The 18915-nt window shown below is 37.0% G+C and overlaps 1 protein-coding gene across 3 annotated transcripts in view; it reads left to right on the top strand.

The window, feature by feature from the left end:
- The window catches only part of pdzd2 (PDZ domain containing 2), a 64184-nt gene extending 47133 nt beyond the window's left edge, over window positions 1-17051 (top strand). For 2 of the 3 annotated variants that reach the window (XM_037977277.1, XM_037977270.1), the window contains 6 exons: window positions 1641-1728; window positions 1844-1941; window positions 2613-2742; window positions 3512-4002; window positions 4171-4315; window positions 13522-17051. In XM_037977277.1, coding sequence (XP_037833205.1) covers window positions 1641-1728; window positions 1844-1941; window positions 2613-2742; window positions 3512-4002; window positions 4171-4315; window positions 13522-14393 — 1824 coding nt within the window. In that variant the 3' untranslated portion in view covers window positions 14394-17051. The remainder of the gene's footprint in view (window positions 1-1640; window positions 1729-1843; window positions 1942-2612; window positions 2743-3511; window positions 4003-4170; window positions 4316-13521) is intronic. The other variant, XM_037977272.1, reaches the window with a different exon arrangement.
- Window positions 17052-18915: the final 1864 nt, after the last annotated feature.

The raw sequence follows: 18915 nt of genomic DNA, 5'->3' as shown, positions 1-18915 counted from the left end.
AGATCGACCGGTAAATCGAGAGCTTCGCTTTTTGGCTCAGCTCTCTCTTCACCACGACAGACCGGTACAGTGCCCGCTTCACTGCAGACGCTGCACCAATCCGCCTGTCGATCTCCCGCTCCATTTTTCCCTCATTCGTGAACAAGACCCTGAGATACTTAAACTCCTCCACTTGGGGCAGGACATCTTCCCCGACCCAGAGAAGGCACTCTACCCTTTTCCGGCTAAAGACCATGGCCTCGGATTTGGAGGCCATGGTACAGAAATATTAAGTTCTTTTGGCATGGCCAGATCTAAAGTGTGCCCTTCAATGTGAATGGGCCTACAGACATGCTGGGTAAGACTGAAAGCTTCAGTAGACTGAGGACATTTTGTATTTCTGTACATCAACATAAATATTTAGTTTAAGTATCTTATCTAGTTTCACCTCAGATAACTTTAGGCAGGAGACTTTAGCAGCAAATTACAAGTAATTATCAACATTGTAGTTTTACCTTGAACAGATAAAGCAAAATTGATTGATTGAAAGGTTTTTATTTTGAACATGTTTAAATGATACAACAAATAGACAAAACAAAGAAAAATAATAAAAAAGAACAGTCAATACGTAATATGTTCAAAAGGAGTAGGAAAAATCATAAACCTATTTAATCCCACCTCTCCTCTACCATTTAGAAATTTAATTCCTGTTTTATTCTGTCATGAGTCTTTCTTATAATTGCTGTACTGCATATTTTTTTTGTGTTACCTAGTAACACAAAAAAATATACATATATACAGTACATAACATACACATGTACAGATAGTATATAGACACAGGGTTGTAACAACATGCATGCGTATATGTAAACTGTACATACACATATTTTGTGTGTAAACAGTGAATAGATTGTATCAAAACCCTTCTTCCTCTCTGTACTTTGAAAAAAGAAACATATATTTGTTCACTGTCCTTCATCCTAAACATCTCCATACCTCTATAGGTGCTGTACGTCATCTGGACCAACTCTCTTTCCACTTTTTATCCTCTTCAGAGTTGTTTCTCCTTCCTTGTTACTAATCTTTTACCCTTCTCCATTTATCTTCTCACATTCTTCATTCATCAGCTCCTCAAAGTACCCCTTTCAACACACTCGCTGCTTAGCTTTTTGATATGTCCTTTTCTAGTTTCATAGCTTCACATGCAACTGTAAGCCTTTGCCTTTGTTACCGCTCTTTTTGCCAAACACCATTACTCCAGTCTACTTTCTTCATCTCCCTCACTTTCCACAAGACTTCGGAGTGTTTCTGTGGGAATTTGTTCTATTCTATTTATTCATTATAGTTCTTGTTTTATGCATTGGAGCACAGTCGTGTTGTAATTGAAAAGGTCTTTCCCCGTAATGTTGGAAGTCCAAACCCTGACAGGTTGGACCAACCATCCAACAATTTCTGCAAATAGGGATAAGAATAATCATAAAAAAGTGAAATAGTTTAGCAATATTTGTACGTTTTTTTTGTTCTAGTTTGTTTCTTTTGTTTTCTTACTACATTACCAGTTTAAACTTTTTTAAAAACTTCTGTTAGCAGGATGCTATTACTTAAAGTATTTTATTGATAAACTGATTCATGGTGTCATGTTTTTTGTTGACTTGTCTCAGGTGTCAGAACAAGAGATGGATCATATTATTTCCCGATCAATGAACAAGAACAAAATAAGCAGAAACAGACAATCATCCTATTCCCAAGGTTGGATTTTTACTTGCACTTAAATTGTACTATCTTGTATTTTATGTAGTCCCTCCTGAGAATCAGTTTACAAGGTAACTCATCGGGGTGTGACTATCCTTTCTGTATTTTTTAGGTTTGTTGTATAAGAGCCTTGATGTGAAGGACAGGCAGGGAGACACTTCCTCTGCCCTCAGTTGGACCATGAAAAGATTCCTTGATCCTCCCAGCAGAGTACGTATCTAACCAATATTTCAGTCTTGTTAATTTAAACTTTAAAACTTTCAATAATTTTCGAATAGATCTACCTCTGAATTGGATGGTAGATTGTATCCTTTGTGCATGGTTCTGTTTAGTCCAGTTAGTGTTCTGTAAAGACCAAGTGAATGGTTTGTGTCATGAAACACTTCCCATTTATTTCCTGTATATTTACATCTTTAGAACAACTTTTGGAACTTAAAAAAATGAAGAAATAGACAGAACTTGTAATTTTTGGGGGGTTTATTTAAGGCTAATGATTTTAGTTACTGTTTATAAAACCTTTTTAAAATGTTTTGGTTCAGCCAAGTGCAGAGCAGAGAGAGCACACAGCATTTTGAACAGAATGCTAAGATTGTTATGGTTCTCACACCCTTGGCTGCACACCCGCAGATTACAGACCAAATATTTTACAGTTAAATTAAAAGAAATGTAAAAACCACAGGAAGAGGGTAATTTCAGATATTCTTCTACTTAAGAGATAATTACAGGGAATTGCTTCCCTATTATTCCTTGTGTTATTTATGACAATACATTCACTTGTTTATATTATTCTTTTGTCTTTTTGGAGAACTACTTAAATGATATGTAGTTGTGGTTTTAAATTTCTTCTCCCTTTGATGTTTGGCTTTTTTAAACTGTTGAAGCAGGGATCCCTAAGCTCAGAGACAGAGTTCTCTCAGTACTTCTCTCAGGACAGTCCCAGCAGCCATTTCCAGTCTGATTCTGTTCATAGTTGCAGTACCTCAATGGATGACGAATTATCACAACCACAAGGTAAAAAAAATGTTTTCCTGAAGGTAGTATCTTGCAGGACTGTGACTCTTAGTGACTAGTTGGAGACTCAGAATTGCAAGAAAACAGGCTGGTGACCAGTGAGCTGTGAGGCAGCATTTTGTGCATCCAGTTTTGAAATTTATGGCTTGAAAAGCTGTATTCTGGGCTGTGCACATAATTTCATTGCCCACCTTTGCCAACTTTAGGTTGTTTTGTAGCCACCATGGCAACTGCCCACACAGTTATGAGTTACAATACTGGAATACACTTTAGAAATGAAACTAGTCAGATTTTGACCAGTTTTCTAATTGTTATTATTTATCATCATTGTGGTTTTTAGACCTGGACATGTTTTCTGTCAAAGGAGAGCCCTTGTGTCAAAATACAGCTCCTGAGACAGGTTGGAGACCCTTGCAACAAAATCCAGATGTGTCTGAGAAACACACAACAATTGAATATTTTGAGAAAAAGTTTGTTGCACAAATTTTTCGAACATGTTCAAAATTCAAGTAACAAGACTGTGAGCCTTTGTGACTCAAGTGAAGAAATTAAGAACCCAAGCAAACATTGCAAGACATTCTGGAGACTCCATCGTGAATGGTGCTCTCCAATTTGTCACCAGCAGTTGCAGCCCAGTAGGATACTACCCTAATTAGACAAAAAAACAACTACAGACACAGATAGTTAGCTACAGATAACTTACCTACTGTTTTAGTTACTATAAACGTGTTATGTATCTTATTCTCTGCATCCATCCATTTTCTGACAGATTTAGAGCGTATCCCTGTGTATGATTCGGCACAAGACAAGATTTCTGCTCCTCTTCATCGGGATAAAGAGGCTCTTTGTCAAACCAATATGGCCTCTAGCCCTACCTCAGTGCGCAGCCCACTTCTTCGCCAGCGACGGGTGATAAGCTTAGAGGATAAGCTCAATGATAACGAGGACTCAGACAAAAATGAAAAGTCAGAGCTCCTGTTCCATCTACAAAAGTCCCAAACTGATGATCTAGCCACATATTTGCTTCCATCCATGCCTGATTCTACACTGAGCAAAGGAACCCCAGAGATTCCTGCAGGGCTGACACCTGATCAGCTCATTACGAAGGAGGATGCCAGTCATCCCAGGGGGGGGTTCACAATTGACACTGTGACTCTTAGAAGACAAGATGAAGAGACCTTTGGGCTTGATGTAGAGATTTTGTCATCCCCACTGAAAATGATCATTGCTGGTTTAAAGCCTGGCTGTACAGCGGAATGGGTATGTAAAGACTTTAGACTTTAGTTTACATCAATTCGTTATCAGCAACGTTGCATAATTCCCCTTTGAGTTTTTACAGATTAAAAAAAGTTTGAGTAAAACGTGATATATTTTAGACTTGACAACTTTGTAAAATATTAAAGTTTATTTTTTTTCTTTCACTTCTAGAACTCAGCAAGCAAAGTTTGTCCTGGAGATGAGATTGTTAAAATTGGCGATAAACTAGTGTGCTCCTCTAGCTATGACGAAATCTGTGAACTTATGCTCAATCTTCCTTTGGTGCTTTCCTTGGAATTAAAAAGGACTGTTCCAGGTAAGCCTTTTATTGTTCCTAATGTGCAAACTAGAAACGCTGAAAATATTCAATATTATGAGTGGTATTTAATCCTGAAATATAGGACAGCACACATACCTTGGGACATGTAAAGACTGATGTCATGGAAGAAAAGTCAATTTCCAGACACTGTTAGATGAAATCACTGAAACAGGTTCATTAATGTATGGTGCACGACATACAGAGAGCCTTAAAGACAATTAACAATTAACATCAGAGTTCCCAGGTCCGAACGGGAAGCTCTGAATAAAAGCTCTGGCTCCCCAAAGTCAACACAGGAACTTATATTAAAGATACTGGAATATTGGAAGCAAGAAGGAGGGTCTAGGGAGGAGCGACTCAGTCTGGTTCCCATGAGGAGAAAAGAGCAACATCAATCATGTAAACAGGTTTATTCTGTGAGAACTCATGGGACTTGGAATAGAAGTCATAACATAGTCAGGACTTATCAACAACAGGTGTTGCCTGGCAAGTGATATTTTTGACTAATTCACCTAAGAGAAGCATAAACTCAGTTATATTTTAAGCTTGTGCATTTCCAGTAACTAGATTTTTCATGCAGACCTTGTTACTTGTAAAGGCAAGGACTCATAACTTTTAAGAGTTTCCAACAAGTTTCCATCTTTGTCATAAATTTTATTTTATACACAAATTATCTGATATTCTTTGTCTCAGTGTAAAAATACAAATAAATAAATAACTGTAATAACTATATACAGTGGTGGATGGTGGTGATATTTGTAGGCGGGGCTAACAGATATATGATAAAACGCTGCAGTTTGGATTTTAACAGCAGAAGCATTTAATTTGAAATAAAGAAAACCTGCTGTAAATTGACATTATGTTCTTTTTCATCACAAAGACAACCTTAAAACAAACCACCACCCTAAACCAAGCTCACACAGATCCTCTGTCAGCTGTCCAATACTTCATTCTCTTCATTAAGAGTTTCAGCTATAATCATTTCAGATGATGTTTCCCAGTCAAACAGCTTTGAATAACACTGCACCACACTCCCTGACACAATTACTAATCACACTGATAAGATAAAATCAAACAAGACATGCAATATTAGAAAGTGCTTCTTTTTTTAAATGAATCCTACCTTATTCACAGAGAAGCTCACTCTGACAACTTTTCTGGGATCCAAAAATGTTAATAACCACCTTGTTAAAGATCTGTTAGCTACACCTGCTGTTATCCAGTCCTTTCACTGAAACCAGGTCACAGAAAAACTTCCATTTTGCCGCTTTTCCTGTTTTGAAAATCCTTTGGTCTATCCGCCCCAAACCTATCACTTCCGGTTTTTCACCCAAAGTCATTAAGGAAAATGGGTGACAAATTAAATAGTCCACCTCATTATGTTTATCTTGCTTGCCCTCGTACTTTCTTAGTCTACGACAAACCACACCACGTACACTCACGCTCGAGGCACGTTATTGTACGTCCACCCTCACTGGCTGAAGCCTGAGGCCTTGGCTGACCCTGGGCTGAACTAAATTAGCCCAAATGAGCAGCAAACCGAGGGGGCGGGACAAGACAGCTGTCAATCATTCTGTACCAAGATAGACATTAAATGATCGGGGCTCTGAAAAGTTGGCCCTTTGGAAAGACTCAGACCAGTCAGGGAGATCTATAATTTGAGCCCAGCTTCACACAGGCAGCATTTAGTGCCCGTTCACAAGAAAAGTCAACAAAAGGCACAATTTAAAAAAGTCCAAATTCAGTGCAAAACAAATTCAGATTCAAGTCCTATTAATGTCGATTAATTTCAAGTGTAATAGAATAAAATAGAATAAAAGCACATTAAGTATAAAATCTCAATTAATTAAAAAGATGTCTATGTAAACAAGCCAACAGATTGTACTAAATTTTCACTTTGTCACAATCTCCTTTCCTTAACAGCACGTTCCCAATAGTGGAAAGGAACTTCTATTTTTTAACAGGAAGAAACGTCCAGCAGAACCAGGTCAGAGTGGGCGGCCATCTGCCTTGACCAGCTAGGATTAGAGGACAGGAAAGAGACAGAGACAAATACAGGACTGGTCCAAGCATAGTCTCTATGATGAAAGACAAAGCAAACATACAAAAAACAAAACAAAACAGGTTTTTGGCAACAAAAAGTACATGTACAAACACTGAGAGCAGGAGAGTAAAGAAATGTGGTCAGTTTGTCCTCCAGCAGTCTAAGCCTATAGCAGCAGAACTAAGGGAGAGCTCAGGAAACCCAAGCCAACCCTAACTATAGGATTGATCAAAAAGGAAAGTCTTCAGCCTGGTCTTAAAAGTAGAAAAAGCAGCCTCACAGACAGAAACTGAATGTTGGTTCCACAAGAGAGGAGCCTAATGACTGAAAGCTCTGCCTCCTGTTCTACTTTTAGAAACTGTAGGAACCACAAGTAAACCTGCAGTTTGAGAGCAAAGTGCTCTGTTAGGAAAATATGGAACAATAAAATATTTAATATAAGATGGAGCTTTGTTGTTGAGAGCTTTGTATGCTAGAAGTAAGATTTTTGACTGTAAAGGTTTTTCCTAAGATGCTCAGGTACAAAAACCAGCAAAAATTTAGGAGTCATCCAGTTTTTTGTCTTCAAGATGTATTTTTAATCTAAGTAACTGATTGGATTCATCAGTCTCTATGGATGAATATAACTGGAGTGTCATCAACTTAATAGAAATGTATCTTATGATTTCCACTAATTTGACCTATTGGAAGCAAATATAAAGAGTATAAATGTAAATATAAATATTCCTATATTGGTGTTTTTGCAAATGATATCAATGACCATTGTGTGGTAGCTGCAGTAAGACAATCAAAGTTCCCAAAGTCAAGATCACAAATAATAATTATTTAATTATAATTATAAGTCTTTTTTTCATGATTTACAAGACAGTGACAAGAACAGAACTTACTTCATTAGTGATGTTGAACTAGCATGGAATTAGCTTTGTGACATTATTATTAAAATTATAAGCATCTCCCCATTCGTAGATTTTGAGTAAAAGGCCACGACAATCTTCTCAAGTGTCCAGTCTCTTCAAAGAAAGGGATGTTGCTTGGTTTTTCAAGCCAGAAAAATCTAAATCTGAGGCAGACTGGCTAATTTTTAGAAAAAAATATTTAACCTCTTAAATTAAAAAGGTCAAATCAGACTAAATACTTAAATGATCTTAAGAAACAATTGAAAATAATCAAGTCTTTCTGTAGGTATATAAGTGAAAATGAGATGCCAGCTTTTGTTGTAAAAGACACGTACTTTAACTGATAAGTGAGCTATTCTTAACAGCTTTAATGAACATTTTGTGACTTCAGGGTCTTTATTTGAATTTTTATATCCAGAATTAAAACTACTTAGTATTACGTGCTGAAGGAATAGGCATATTTGGTTTCCACATGTATGACACGATCGACAGTATTTAGCCATGACGGATTTTAATCCAGGCTGAAATAACTCTTGTAGCACTTGGTAATATGTCTTTTGACACCAAGATGACACCAGTCAAACTCGACACCAGTCTTGCACCAAGATCTGCAGTCTGTACTCTTTTGGCACCGTCACCTGCTCAACTCTGAGCAAGCTGGTTGAGGTTGAGTCTCAAGTCTACATCACAAGAGCTTCAGATACTTCTGTATCTACAACAACAGAAAAATAAATAGTCTGCACAGGTCACTTAGTTTAGCTTTAATCAACATTTCACAAATCACATTTAACTGAAATCTGTTTTGGTAAGAACTATTTAACACAGAATCATATTTAGTCACTTTTTCACTATAAAAAATAGGTGAGAAACCTTGACGAATTTGCTAATTTGCAGCTGTTGATCAGTAGTTAGAGTAGTTGTCCTCCAACTCTTTTATCGGAGGTTCGATTCCACTAGAATACAGTCAAATGTTAATGTATCCCTGGGGAAGACACTGAACCTCTCATTGCCTCTGATCTGCCCCTCTGATGTATGAATGTGATCTAAAGCACTGATCCGACTTTAAAGAAAGATTTTTTCAGGTTAGCTTTGTAGAGATGTAGTAGAGTGCTGTATGAATGTGTGTGGATGGCTAAATAAGGGCACAGATTGTGTTGGTTGGCTAGTAAGGATCTATATAAGTCAGAAGCAGCTCCTGAACACAAATTTTAATGGGGCGGATATTTTCTGTGAAAAATGATAGGCTATATATTGCTTAATATTTTTTTTTATTAGTTTTTTGTGCACAAAGTTGTCATCTTTTATCTCCTTCCCACAGGTCAATATTGTATCTCACAAAAACAGTTTGGTGTAATCAGTAAATCATAGAAATGAATGCCTTCTGTCCACCTCCACCTGAAAATGGAGTATTTTTCATTTTTAACTGGGTAAAATTAAACAGACAGGCAGGTACAGCCTTCTGGATTGGATTTCTGATTTTATTTGAAGTAATAGTTCTGCAATAATACTTGCAATTAATAAAGTTAAATAGGGTAAAATATATATGATAAGTAAAACCCCTTTGCTTAAAGCCTTAACCTGGGCTTAAACCTGCAACTTCAAGATTACGAGATCACAGATCTGTCCACTGAGCTGCAGCAGACACATGCTGTAGAAAGCCACAGAATTAGATAAATAAGATCCACCTATGAGCGATCTAGTTACAGACACAGAAAATGGGCCAACCATGTTGAAGAAAATGTCCTGTTGTATATCCTCCCCTTTGTCTTTAGTTTGCTGTGTTCTGCTTATGTCCGGTCTGTCTGCTCCAAGCTGCTGACTGATAATTTATCTTCTAATTTTAGTCTCATAAATGGATTTTTAGACAGAAAATATCCACTGTTGGACACAGCAGGTTTAGCTGCTACTATTTCTACATTAAATAAGATCAGGTGAGGTGAAACGTTTGTAGTATCACTGAGCTAAAACCAGCAGTACTTTACGTCACAATGAGACTGTTGGAGCTGTGGACAGACATGGTCAGAGACCTCGACCACTCCATAACTGAGAAAAATAAAAAATAAATAACAGAATGATTCACCAAGAACCATTTTAAGTTCTATTTAAAATTGTCAAAATAGTTTAAGACCACACAGAACAAAATACACAGCAAGCAAAGTAATTGAATAATTTACATCGTTTATGAGGAGGAGCTACTTTGTGTGGTGAAATATTTTTTTTTTAGGTCGGGCAACTGGCCACACCTGATATAAGTACAGTTCATTTACTATTTTCATCTAACAGCTGTAAAAGACCCAGACAAGTCAACACTTTCGTCATTTGCCTCAGAGTTAGAGGCAAACCCAAACATTATTGGACTGCCAGTGACCTCTAGTGAAATATAAAAACTAGCAAGATCATTATCAAGAATGAACAAAACACCTTTGATGGCTAGCTGCGGTGCACAGCTGCTTTGACACTTATAAAGACCTGTGAGTGCAAATTCACCATTAGTAGGGCTTTAATAATCATTTTTATTTCACACACAAACAACTCAGATTTAAAGTAGCTTTGTTCTGAATATGGCATCACAGGCATTAGGCTGAATGAGTGACAACCACAAAAATCTCTTAGAATCTTCATTCTGCTGTCCTGAAGAGAAAGAAACAAATTAACCTTGATTTCAAAATCGAGGTACGAGGATTTCTTTATTATATTACACCCCTAGCGTTAAAGATTACGTTTTTTCAGTCATTGCCATGTTTTGCTTTAACCATGATAAATAGATTTAAAAATGTCAATAGAAACATTTTTGGAAATTTGTCACTATTTTGAAATGGACACTAAAGTTAAAACAATTCACCAGGAAAGCCATTGTGTCTATTGGAACCCCAACATTTAACGCCACTAAAACATACAGGACAAGTCAAGCTGAAGTGGCTCTAATAACATAGATCAGCTTTAGAATATTAGCTTAATATTGTTTCTTTTTCACCAGAATATCCAATTTTTTAGGCAGTGGATTGCCAGACACGATCTTTTTGCTGTTGTATTTATAATGATGAGATTTGGGGTCATACAGCTCTAAAAACCTTTTACTTGTGTAAAATACTTTTTTCCTCATCTGTTTTTAAACTTTTGATTTGAAATGACGCTACAAATAAACAAGAGAAGAAGAACTGTCAGTAAAAGCATAAAGGAGTTGCTACGGGAATACTCACTCCCACGGAGGGAGGGAGTTCACATAAACGTGTTTCTTTTCAGGAGCGTTGACGCTTGAAAATAGAATCGTGTTGAGAAAAATCACTCGACAGCCAGCTGCTGCTGGTGTGGGTGTAATAATGGAGGCGTCATTTTTGATGTGCATTGTACGCAGCCTTAATCTGACACAAGTCATTTAATATTTATCCGTGGCACTGGAAAAACACAAGTTTCTGTCTCACCAATACATTTTACCACTCTGTTCTACAAACCACCCAGTCTAATTTGATTATTATGGTCTTAATTACTTTGTATTCCTGCTTCAGTTGCTTAATTTTTGCCTGCACTGATTGAAAATTATGTATTTTTTTCAGTTGCACATAGGCTGAATAAAGCATGGACTGTACTGTTATTCTAGTCTTGTGTGTGCTGGTCCGTTTTGGCAAATATATTCAGAACTTGTTGACAACAAGAAGGCAGTGATTACGTTCGGAGTACTTTTCTTAAAAACAGAGGGAGAGCATTCAAATGCATACATGTACGACAAGACTAATCATGTTCACTTATATTACTCATAGATTTCTGTTGAGCTCAAAGAGCTTAAAAAACACCCCATGAAAGATGTTATAAGAACTACAAATGACTACAGTTCTTGCAGCATGAAAACAAAATGTACAACAGTTATGTGATCAGTTTCCCATCAGATCTAAGCAAACACACTGAAACACAGAAAAAAGGAAGAAAAGTAAATGCACAAATAAAGCAAACATGAAGTTAAAAAAAACTACTTACAGTTAGTACAAGGACGTCATTTAGCCTCATAAACCTAAAGGTTAAACATTATGTATGACATTATTTTTAATCGTTACAGTGGTGAACCATAACATTTCTTTGTCTTGTGCACTAGTATGGCATTTCAAATCAAACACTGCCAAAACTATCTTGAAATGCAATTGCCATTTTGAAGCCCTCCCCCATCTTTTGTGTTCAAAGGCAGCAAATATTTGCTGTTGGGGGATACTGTACAGTGTTGAAGCTTTTTTTTTTACTAAATTTGTGGTCTCTCTTCTTTTGTGTGTTGTACGCTTAGTAAAGTTCAAGTTGTTCTGTTCTGGGTTGGCACTACATTCCAGCTTTGCCTGCATGTTAGTTCATGTGAACACCTGCTGTGGATATGTGCACACTTCAGATATATGGCACCCATTGGCAGTGATAATTTTACCTCTTAAAATATGAGGAGTGCTATCATGTTACAGTTTTTTTATTAAGTTCTGATATGTACAACTCAAACAAAAACATAAAAATATGTACGTGTTTGAGCATCAGAGACTGAGGAAAACAAGGCTATGACTGAGACAGTGAACATTGTATTCTTTACATATCCAGCATTATCGGCCTTTTATTAAGAATTCAACAGCACACCCACCTAAGATGCCTCAAATAGTGACCATGACAGCATCACAAAGGCAGTAATATTAACCCCTGCATCACTAGCGGCCCCTGTACCGGGGGCAGCAGCACTGCCAACAAGATCAGTTCAATAGACCTAGGGACTAAGGGGTTAAGCATACACATCAACATCTACACATCCACCTACAGTGAGGTGGGTGGACTTAATTGCCTGCTATGAGCTCACACACCACCTCCTTCTTTCTTGATAATTTTAATTTATCTTGCTATTTCTGACCATTGGCCACATATAGAAATACTAGACATCATTTAGTATCCTGGACGTTAAAGCTGAAAGGGAACCAAAGTCCCCATAGACTGTTTCCAGTATAGGTTTTAAGCCCTGCCCCGTCTATGTAAACAAACACAGTGATTGTGTGTGTGTGTGTGTGTGTGGGGGGGGGAACCAGGCAGGACTTAAAGCCCCACATCTCTAGTGGGCAGACTCTAGCTCCAAGAATACAACATGGCAGCTTTCCCAACCTGAATCCTACTCACCAATTAGAAAATACATTATCTCTAGTACTTTTATATATTTGGATGATGTTTTGGACTAGAAATAGCTCTGCAATACATTAATTTCCTGTTAAATTTTACCATTTTCATTATGAGCTTTCTTTATCACTTTGGAAGATATTTTGGGCGTCAGATTGTCTCCAAAGTGGACAATGTCACAGACAATCATGATGGCATTTCTAAAGAAAATATATGTGGGTCAGTATACCAACAAAGTGTTAAGTGTACTGTGGATATGATTTTCATTCACAGAAAAATTTTGCTAAAAAATATTTTTCCATCCTTTGTTTTTTTCAAATGTTACTAACGTTCAAGTATTGAATTTTTAGTCAGGAAATTTGAGTTAACTAAAACTTCAAGTTACAAAAAAAACTTTAGTGAACTATAATTAGTTGCGTGCAGCCAAATAGGGGTCATGGGTAAAAATTAAATCTTGAGGTTATAAAAGTCCATTCCATCATGGATTGAAAACAACACTGGCATTGATGTGCAGCGGCTGTTGCGTTGTGTGGAAACAGACAAATATGCAACATCTGAGTTGAGACGAGGGTTTAGGGACCACCTACAAGTTGCAGAATCAGCCTTTAATATTCAATCATATCAACAGAATTGTCTGTGTTTTCACCTGAATCACATTGGACATTTATAAATCAGACATTTATATCTTCATTTATTGTCATTTCAACAGTTAAAAATTAAATGTGAATTCATATATTTATGAAGCATTTTTATCTGCCTCTTACTTTATTGGCAGTTCTTAAACATTTGTTCAGTTCCGAGTTTGACTTGATTAGGATTAGGGTAAAGTATGTTGTCTACTTTTCTCTTGTTCTACGCATAGATAGTTTCAGTTAGGAGAAAAATAATAAAATAATTACATTTTATAATACAGCACAAGATGGGCTAGAAAAGAACCAAATCACACCAACGTAAAAATATTTTTCTAGGTTAACATGCAGTTTAATGTTGTCACAAAGACATACTATTGAAGAGTATTTTAACCAGATTACAATTCATACCTGTAACATGTATGCAATGTATGTATTAGGAAATTAATTTATTGATTTTTTTTTCAATATCTACAGACTAAATTGTATGCTTTTCATTTCTGGTTCCAGCTGTAGATCACCTGCCCAATTCCTTATTGTCATCAGGAAGCAATGATGGAGCCACCAGACCGACCCCAGCCAAATCGGATCTGCAGATACCTGATGAAGCTAGAAGTGCAAACTCAGGAGATTCCAAATGGAGAAATCAAACAAATTGTGACTTTCAAATTCCCAGCACAACAATCAATGATTTTTTTTCACATGTGAACATTTTTTGTGATGCAAATACAAACAAATCCCCTAATAATAAAATCCCATCCCATGAGCCAGTAAGCTCCTGTTGGAGCCAACAAACTGTAGCTCTGTCTGATGAAACCGGCACCTGTTCCCATGATTGGTTTACCATGGATACAAAGCATCGGACACCTCTGGAAAGATGTGCTGTTTTATCTACAAATATGTGCCCAGCAAAAAATGAAGTTGAATCAAAAACCACTACCTCTGACAGCAGTTTACCAGTCAATATAATGGCGGATACTAGTCTTCATGAATCCATTTCAGATAATCCCCAGCAACCATCTGCTATCAGACAATCACATTTTAACCTGCCACCCCTTCAACCTGCACATTTCCAAAATATCACCAAAGAAGTTATTAAGGTCTCCAATATGACTCAAGCTTCTCCTGAAGGCTTATGGACAAACAAAGAGAACTCTGTTGTAACTTCCTCTGAACAGCCATCATTCCACTCATCCAACAATACAGAATCTGTATCAGATGGAGGGTACCTTAGTAGCTATACCAGAGTAAATACCTGCCTGACATCCAGCCATAAAAGTTTAAGCATTTACAGGGACCTCTCCAAATCAGATACTAGCATCACTCAGGGTGCAGCAGCAAATATGCATACAGATGTTTTGGGGACCTTGGATTCCTTTTAATCTTCTAAACACATAGATGTATTCAGTGGATTCCAACACCATGGATTCAAGCCTTACATTAGACAGACAACCTTAGACATCAACGTTTTAACATCAGAAAATAACAGTCTTAGAGTGTAAAACCAGTTTACATTTTAATGCTATGTTTTTAAGATGCCAAATTATGAAAAGATACCAGAAGGTCCTGCGAGGATACAGGTGGGGGAAAACACTTGAGGTCTTCCTACAAGGCTGTTGGAGCAGACCAAAACACAGTGGTTTGTTGTGCTGTGATTATAGTGCTTTCTATTGCATCAAAAAATAAGTATGAAAAACTCCTGCAAAGCTATTTTATCAGCACTGATCCTGAACTTTTATCAAAGGTTAATCATTTGAAAAATAGAGGAAAGTGTTTTGTAATTAGGAGAAAGTAAATATTGGGGTGAATTGTTTTTGCAGACTTGGTCAGATTTAAATTTTTAGGATATTATAGTAATCTCTAATTCTTTGACTGTTACTTTACTAAAATATTTGACATGATTATCATATATTATCATAAATCTTAATGCTATGTTGGGATGTTCTAAGAAAAAATATGGTTACTGAAAAATCTGTCAATTTTATGTTTGAGCCTAAGGGTTTTCAATTTTAGTTACTTCAATATTTATGGTAGCTCTAACTGGCTAAAGACCTGTTCAGATGGGACAACAAACTGGGTTAACTTGAAATGTTGCTCAGTTAAGGGCTTTATTGACCAGATTTCATTTTCACTGCCAGCAAACCACCCTTCAAGTAATCTATACAGCCTCCCATACACAAAAGCGTGAATCCAGTCCTACAAACACTACCGAAGGCTTCTGCTGATCTCCAGCAACAACCCCTGATCGTATCACAGTGAAAACCCAAAACCTCCACACCCACAAAATCCTTCAAGGTGCTGCAGAGGGTGGTGAACACTGCTCAGAAGATCACCTGCAGGAACCTCCCTTACATTGAGAACATCTGCATCAGCAGATTCAGGAGCAGTTCATTATGGAGGACCCCACCCACCTGATCTTTGGACTGGTTGACCCCCTTCCCTCAGGGAGGAGGTGTGAGCATCAAATGACACTAAAAGGCAGGGCCTACCAAGAACCTGTCAGACTCATCAACTCTAAATCGGTGACTGATCCTTGGCTAAATGAGACAACTTACACTGTCAGATGTTTGTGGGCATTATTAGAGGACAAGGGAAAGGACCAACTCCAAGTCTCACTGGACATTTTTAAAAACAACAATTTAGAATAACAGTCTTATAAATTCATGTAATACTGCTGTTATTGACTCATCACCCAAACTCTGACATGGTTTTTACTTTTTTTTTTTTTAAATTGCCAGTATTAGGTCTTTTCCAGCTTGTGCATTTGACCTCTCCACCTTTCCTGAATGCCTTGTTTTGACCAGTTCATTTTGAACCGGTCACTCTTTCGACCTGCTTATCTGTCTGAACTTGTGCATCATCACTCTCCAGCCAGAGCTCTGAGATCCACGAGCCATCTCTCTCTGGACGTTCCCAGATCCAGACTCAGAATTAGAGGTGACAGAGCTTTTTTGGTGGTGACCCCTACTCTACGGAGCAGTCTACCTTTGTAAGGCAGAGCTGCTGACACCGTCAGTGGTTCTAAATTGTGCTGAAAACCACTTTCTTTTCATTGGATTTTAGTTGTATTTGCAAAACATCTTGATTTTTGTTGGTTTTTATTCATTTATTTTTTAATTTCATTATGCAAGTTTAATTTATTTATCTTATTTTTTTGTTTGTTTTGTGTGGTATTTTAGTTGACTTACATTGCTTCTATAGTTTAAACTTTGTACTGCACTTTGGCCAACAAAGGTTTTTTTTTTTCATCCATCCATCCATTTTTCTACCTGCTTTTTTCTTAACGAGTCGCGGGGAGCAGGGGCCTGTCTCCAGTGGTCAATGTGGGACACTTGGAGACAAATGAGACAGACAACCTTTCATGCTCTCACTCACACTTAGAGTTACCAATTAACCTAACATGCTTGGTTTTGGTATGTGGGAGAAAACCGGAGTACCCGGAGGAAACTCACACATGCACTGGGAGAACATGTAAACTCAACCCAGAAAGGCTGGCTGTAGTGGACTGGCAGCTTGTTCAGGGCATACCCCACCTCTCCTGCAATGACCACTGGAATTAGGCACCAGCTCCCTGTGACCATGAATAGGAAGAAGTGACTAAAAACAACGACTGGATGGATAAAACAATTTAATAGTAGCTTAAGTAAAACTACTTAATAGGCAGATAGACCTAGATATCATTGACAAAGCAATTAAAGAGAATATTATTTTCCATTTCTGCACCCTATTTTTAATTTTTCTCTTCATTTACGTCGGCAGGTAAGCAGTAAGGTAGGTAGGAGACAGTGATGAAGACCAGTTGTCCAACTTGTCCAACTTGACAACTGAATAGTTGAATGCATAGGTAGTTTTTTGTTTGGTTTGGAAGATTAGATTTTTTATCAGTAGTTTTATAATTTTAGCTTTCCTAAAAGCCGAAACAGGGACATGGTCAGAAAATTAGCCATTGGCTAGTAGTCCTCGGTGCAAAGTAATTGTTTCACTGTTTTTTATGTTGTACTGTTTTTGTACTGTAAAAATAAAATTGAATCAAAGTGAAATTGTCATGAAACACATATGTATTTATTTACCTTAAGAGGTAACAGATGATGTGTGTGTGTGTGTGTGTGTTTGTCTGTAACAACAGGCCACATTTTAATAAATCCTATGAAAGTAATCATCATTGGATATACATCTTCAACGTCTTTTTTTTTCTACATGATGGCCACTACAGCTAAGCCACCTTAGCAAACACAAAAATTGCTACAACTCAGGAAAATATGCACATATTAAGCTAAAATTTTATTCACAAATATTATAAAAGCCGAACATATAAAAGTTACCAGCGGATTGCTATGAATCTTCTCTTTGTCTCAGTCTCCCATCCTGAGCAGCACATTGGAAACAGTGGAAAGGAAAATCTCCCATGAACTACTGAATGGACCGATGAAACTCTCAGAAAGTAATCACTGATGTAGATTCAATTTTTAATTTTGGAGTTACCCTAGTTCAAGATCATCACAGCTAATTGATATTACCCAAAACAATATATACCTCATTCAGTTTTGCATATACTGAGCCAAATTTTGGAGCGGTAGTAGCAAATAGTTTTCCCCCACACATTATCTATTACATGACATCATGTGTGTTTTTATTACAAAGTTTGACCAAAATGGCCATACTGTAATAACTGCCTCAACTTCATCAAAAGCAGCGGGCAATATGCATTCCTTCAACGGATGCTATGCCTTTAATTTGCAGATTTGTATTTCTTCTGTGTTTTCGGTTACAGTATCTTAATAATGATGTTTACTACCTGTGGTAGTTAAACAATTAGCAAATACCACTGGGCTAGTTTTAGATTAATTACACAAGATCATCTTCAAAAGATTTTTTGTTGTTGTGGCATTTTGTTTTTGTTTTTTTGCTAAAAGTTGCAAAAGTTAGCTAAAAGTTAAAGCTAAGTATAACTTAAAGTAGCTAAATGCTAGCTAAAAGACATGAGTAGCATAGCAATAGCTCAAGATTTAAAAAGTAGCATAAAAAGACAAATAGAGCAAGATGTTAAAGCAAATTTCAAACAGAACAATGTTTTTGAAAAAAATGAAGAGATCTTTATGTTTATGGGGAGTTTTTTAAGTAAAGTTAAACATTTTAAAAATGTAGAAAGCTTATAAAAAACCAGGAGTCATAACACCCATCTCCTGAATGAGCTAAACGTTTGATATTACACAAAGTATCAGACCCTCCAGGATTTTGCGATGTTGCGATCGCAACTATTAACGCAAAATCAAGCAAACCCTGCGAAATTGCAACTTTGCCCAAAACATCGCAACTTTCCCGCAACTTTAACCAAAACAACCCCAAATAACTCACGAAGAAGACACGTGACGTCACTTCCTGTTAACATCAGAATGCCGGGAGCGTGCAGGAGCAGCGACTGAAGCCAAAATGTGCGCTAATGCTTCACATTTGCCCACAAAGATTTCAGCAAACCAGTTTCCTCCCCAGCTGCAGCTGTTTTGCACGTCCTGCAGTGTAATCANACTTTGTGTCTGCAAAACATGTGAGGAGAGCTGCAGACGAGGGACAATCCAGAAATGCTCATGAATGTCAGTTTAGAAGCTATCAAAGTTCTCAAATAAAGCANCTTTNNAGAATGTNANTNTNTGTTGGTAATTATCTTACAAAACTAGGAAGGATTTTTGGTTTATATATTAAAAGTTATGGTTTTTTATTGATTTTAGTAAAAAAAAAAAAAATCGCAACTTTTAGGAAAATGCCTTGCAAAATCAGGCATTTTAGCCCGCAACAATCACAAAAAATGTCTGCAAAATCCTGGAGGGACTGAAGTATGCAGAAGTTGCAAAAATTGTATAAAAAACAACCTATACACAGGAAAACAATAGTGTTTACTCAGTGATT

Source organism: Kryptolebias marmoratus, linkage group LG1 (assembly GCF_001649575.2).
Source record: "Kryptolebias marmoratus isolate JLee-2015 linkage group LG1, ASM164957v2, whole genome shotgun sequence".
NCBI lineage: Eukaryota > Metazoa > Chordata > Actinopteri > Cyprinodontiformes > Rivulidae > Kryptolebias > Kryptolebias marmoratus.
Note: the sequence above shows the minus strand (reverse complement) of the source record. Positions and strands in the feature narration are given on the sequence as shown.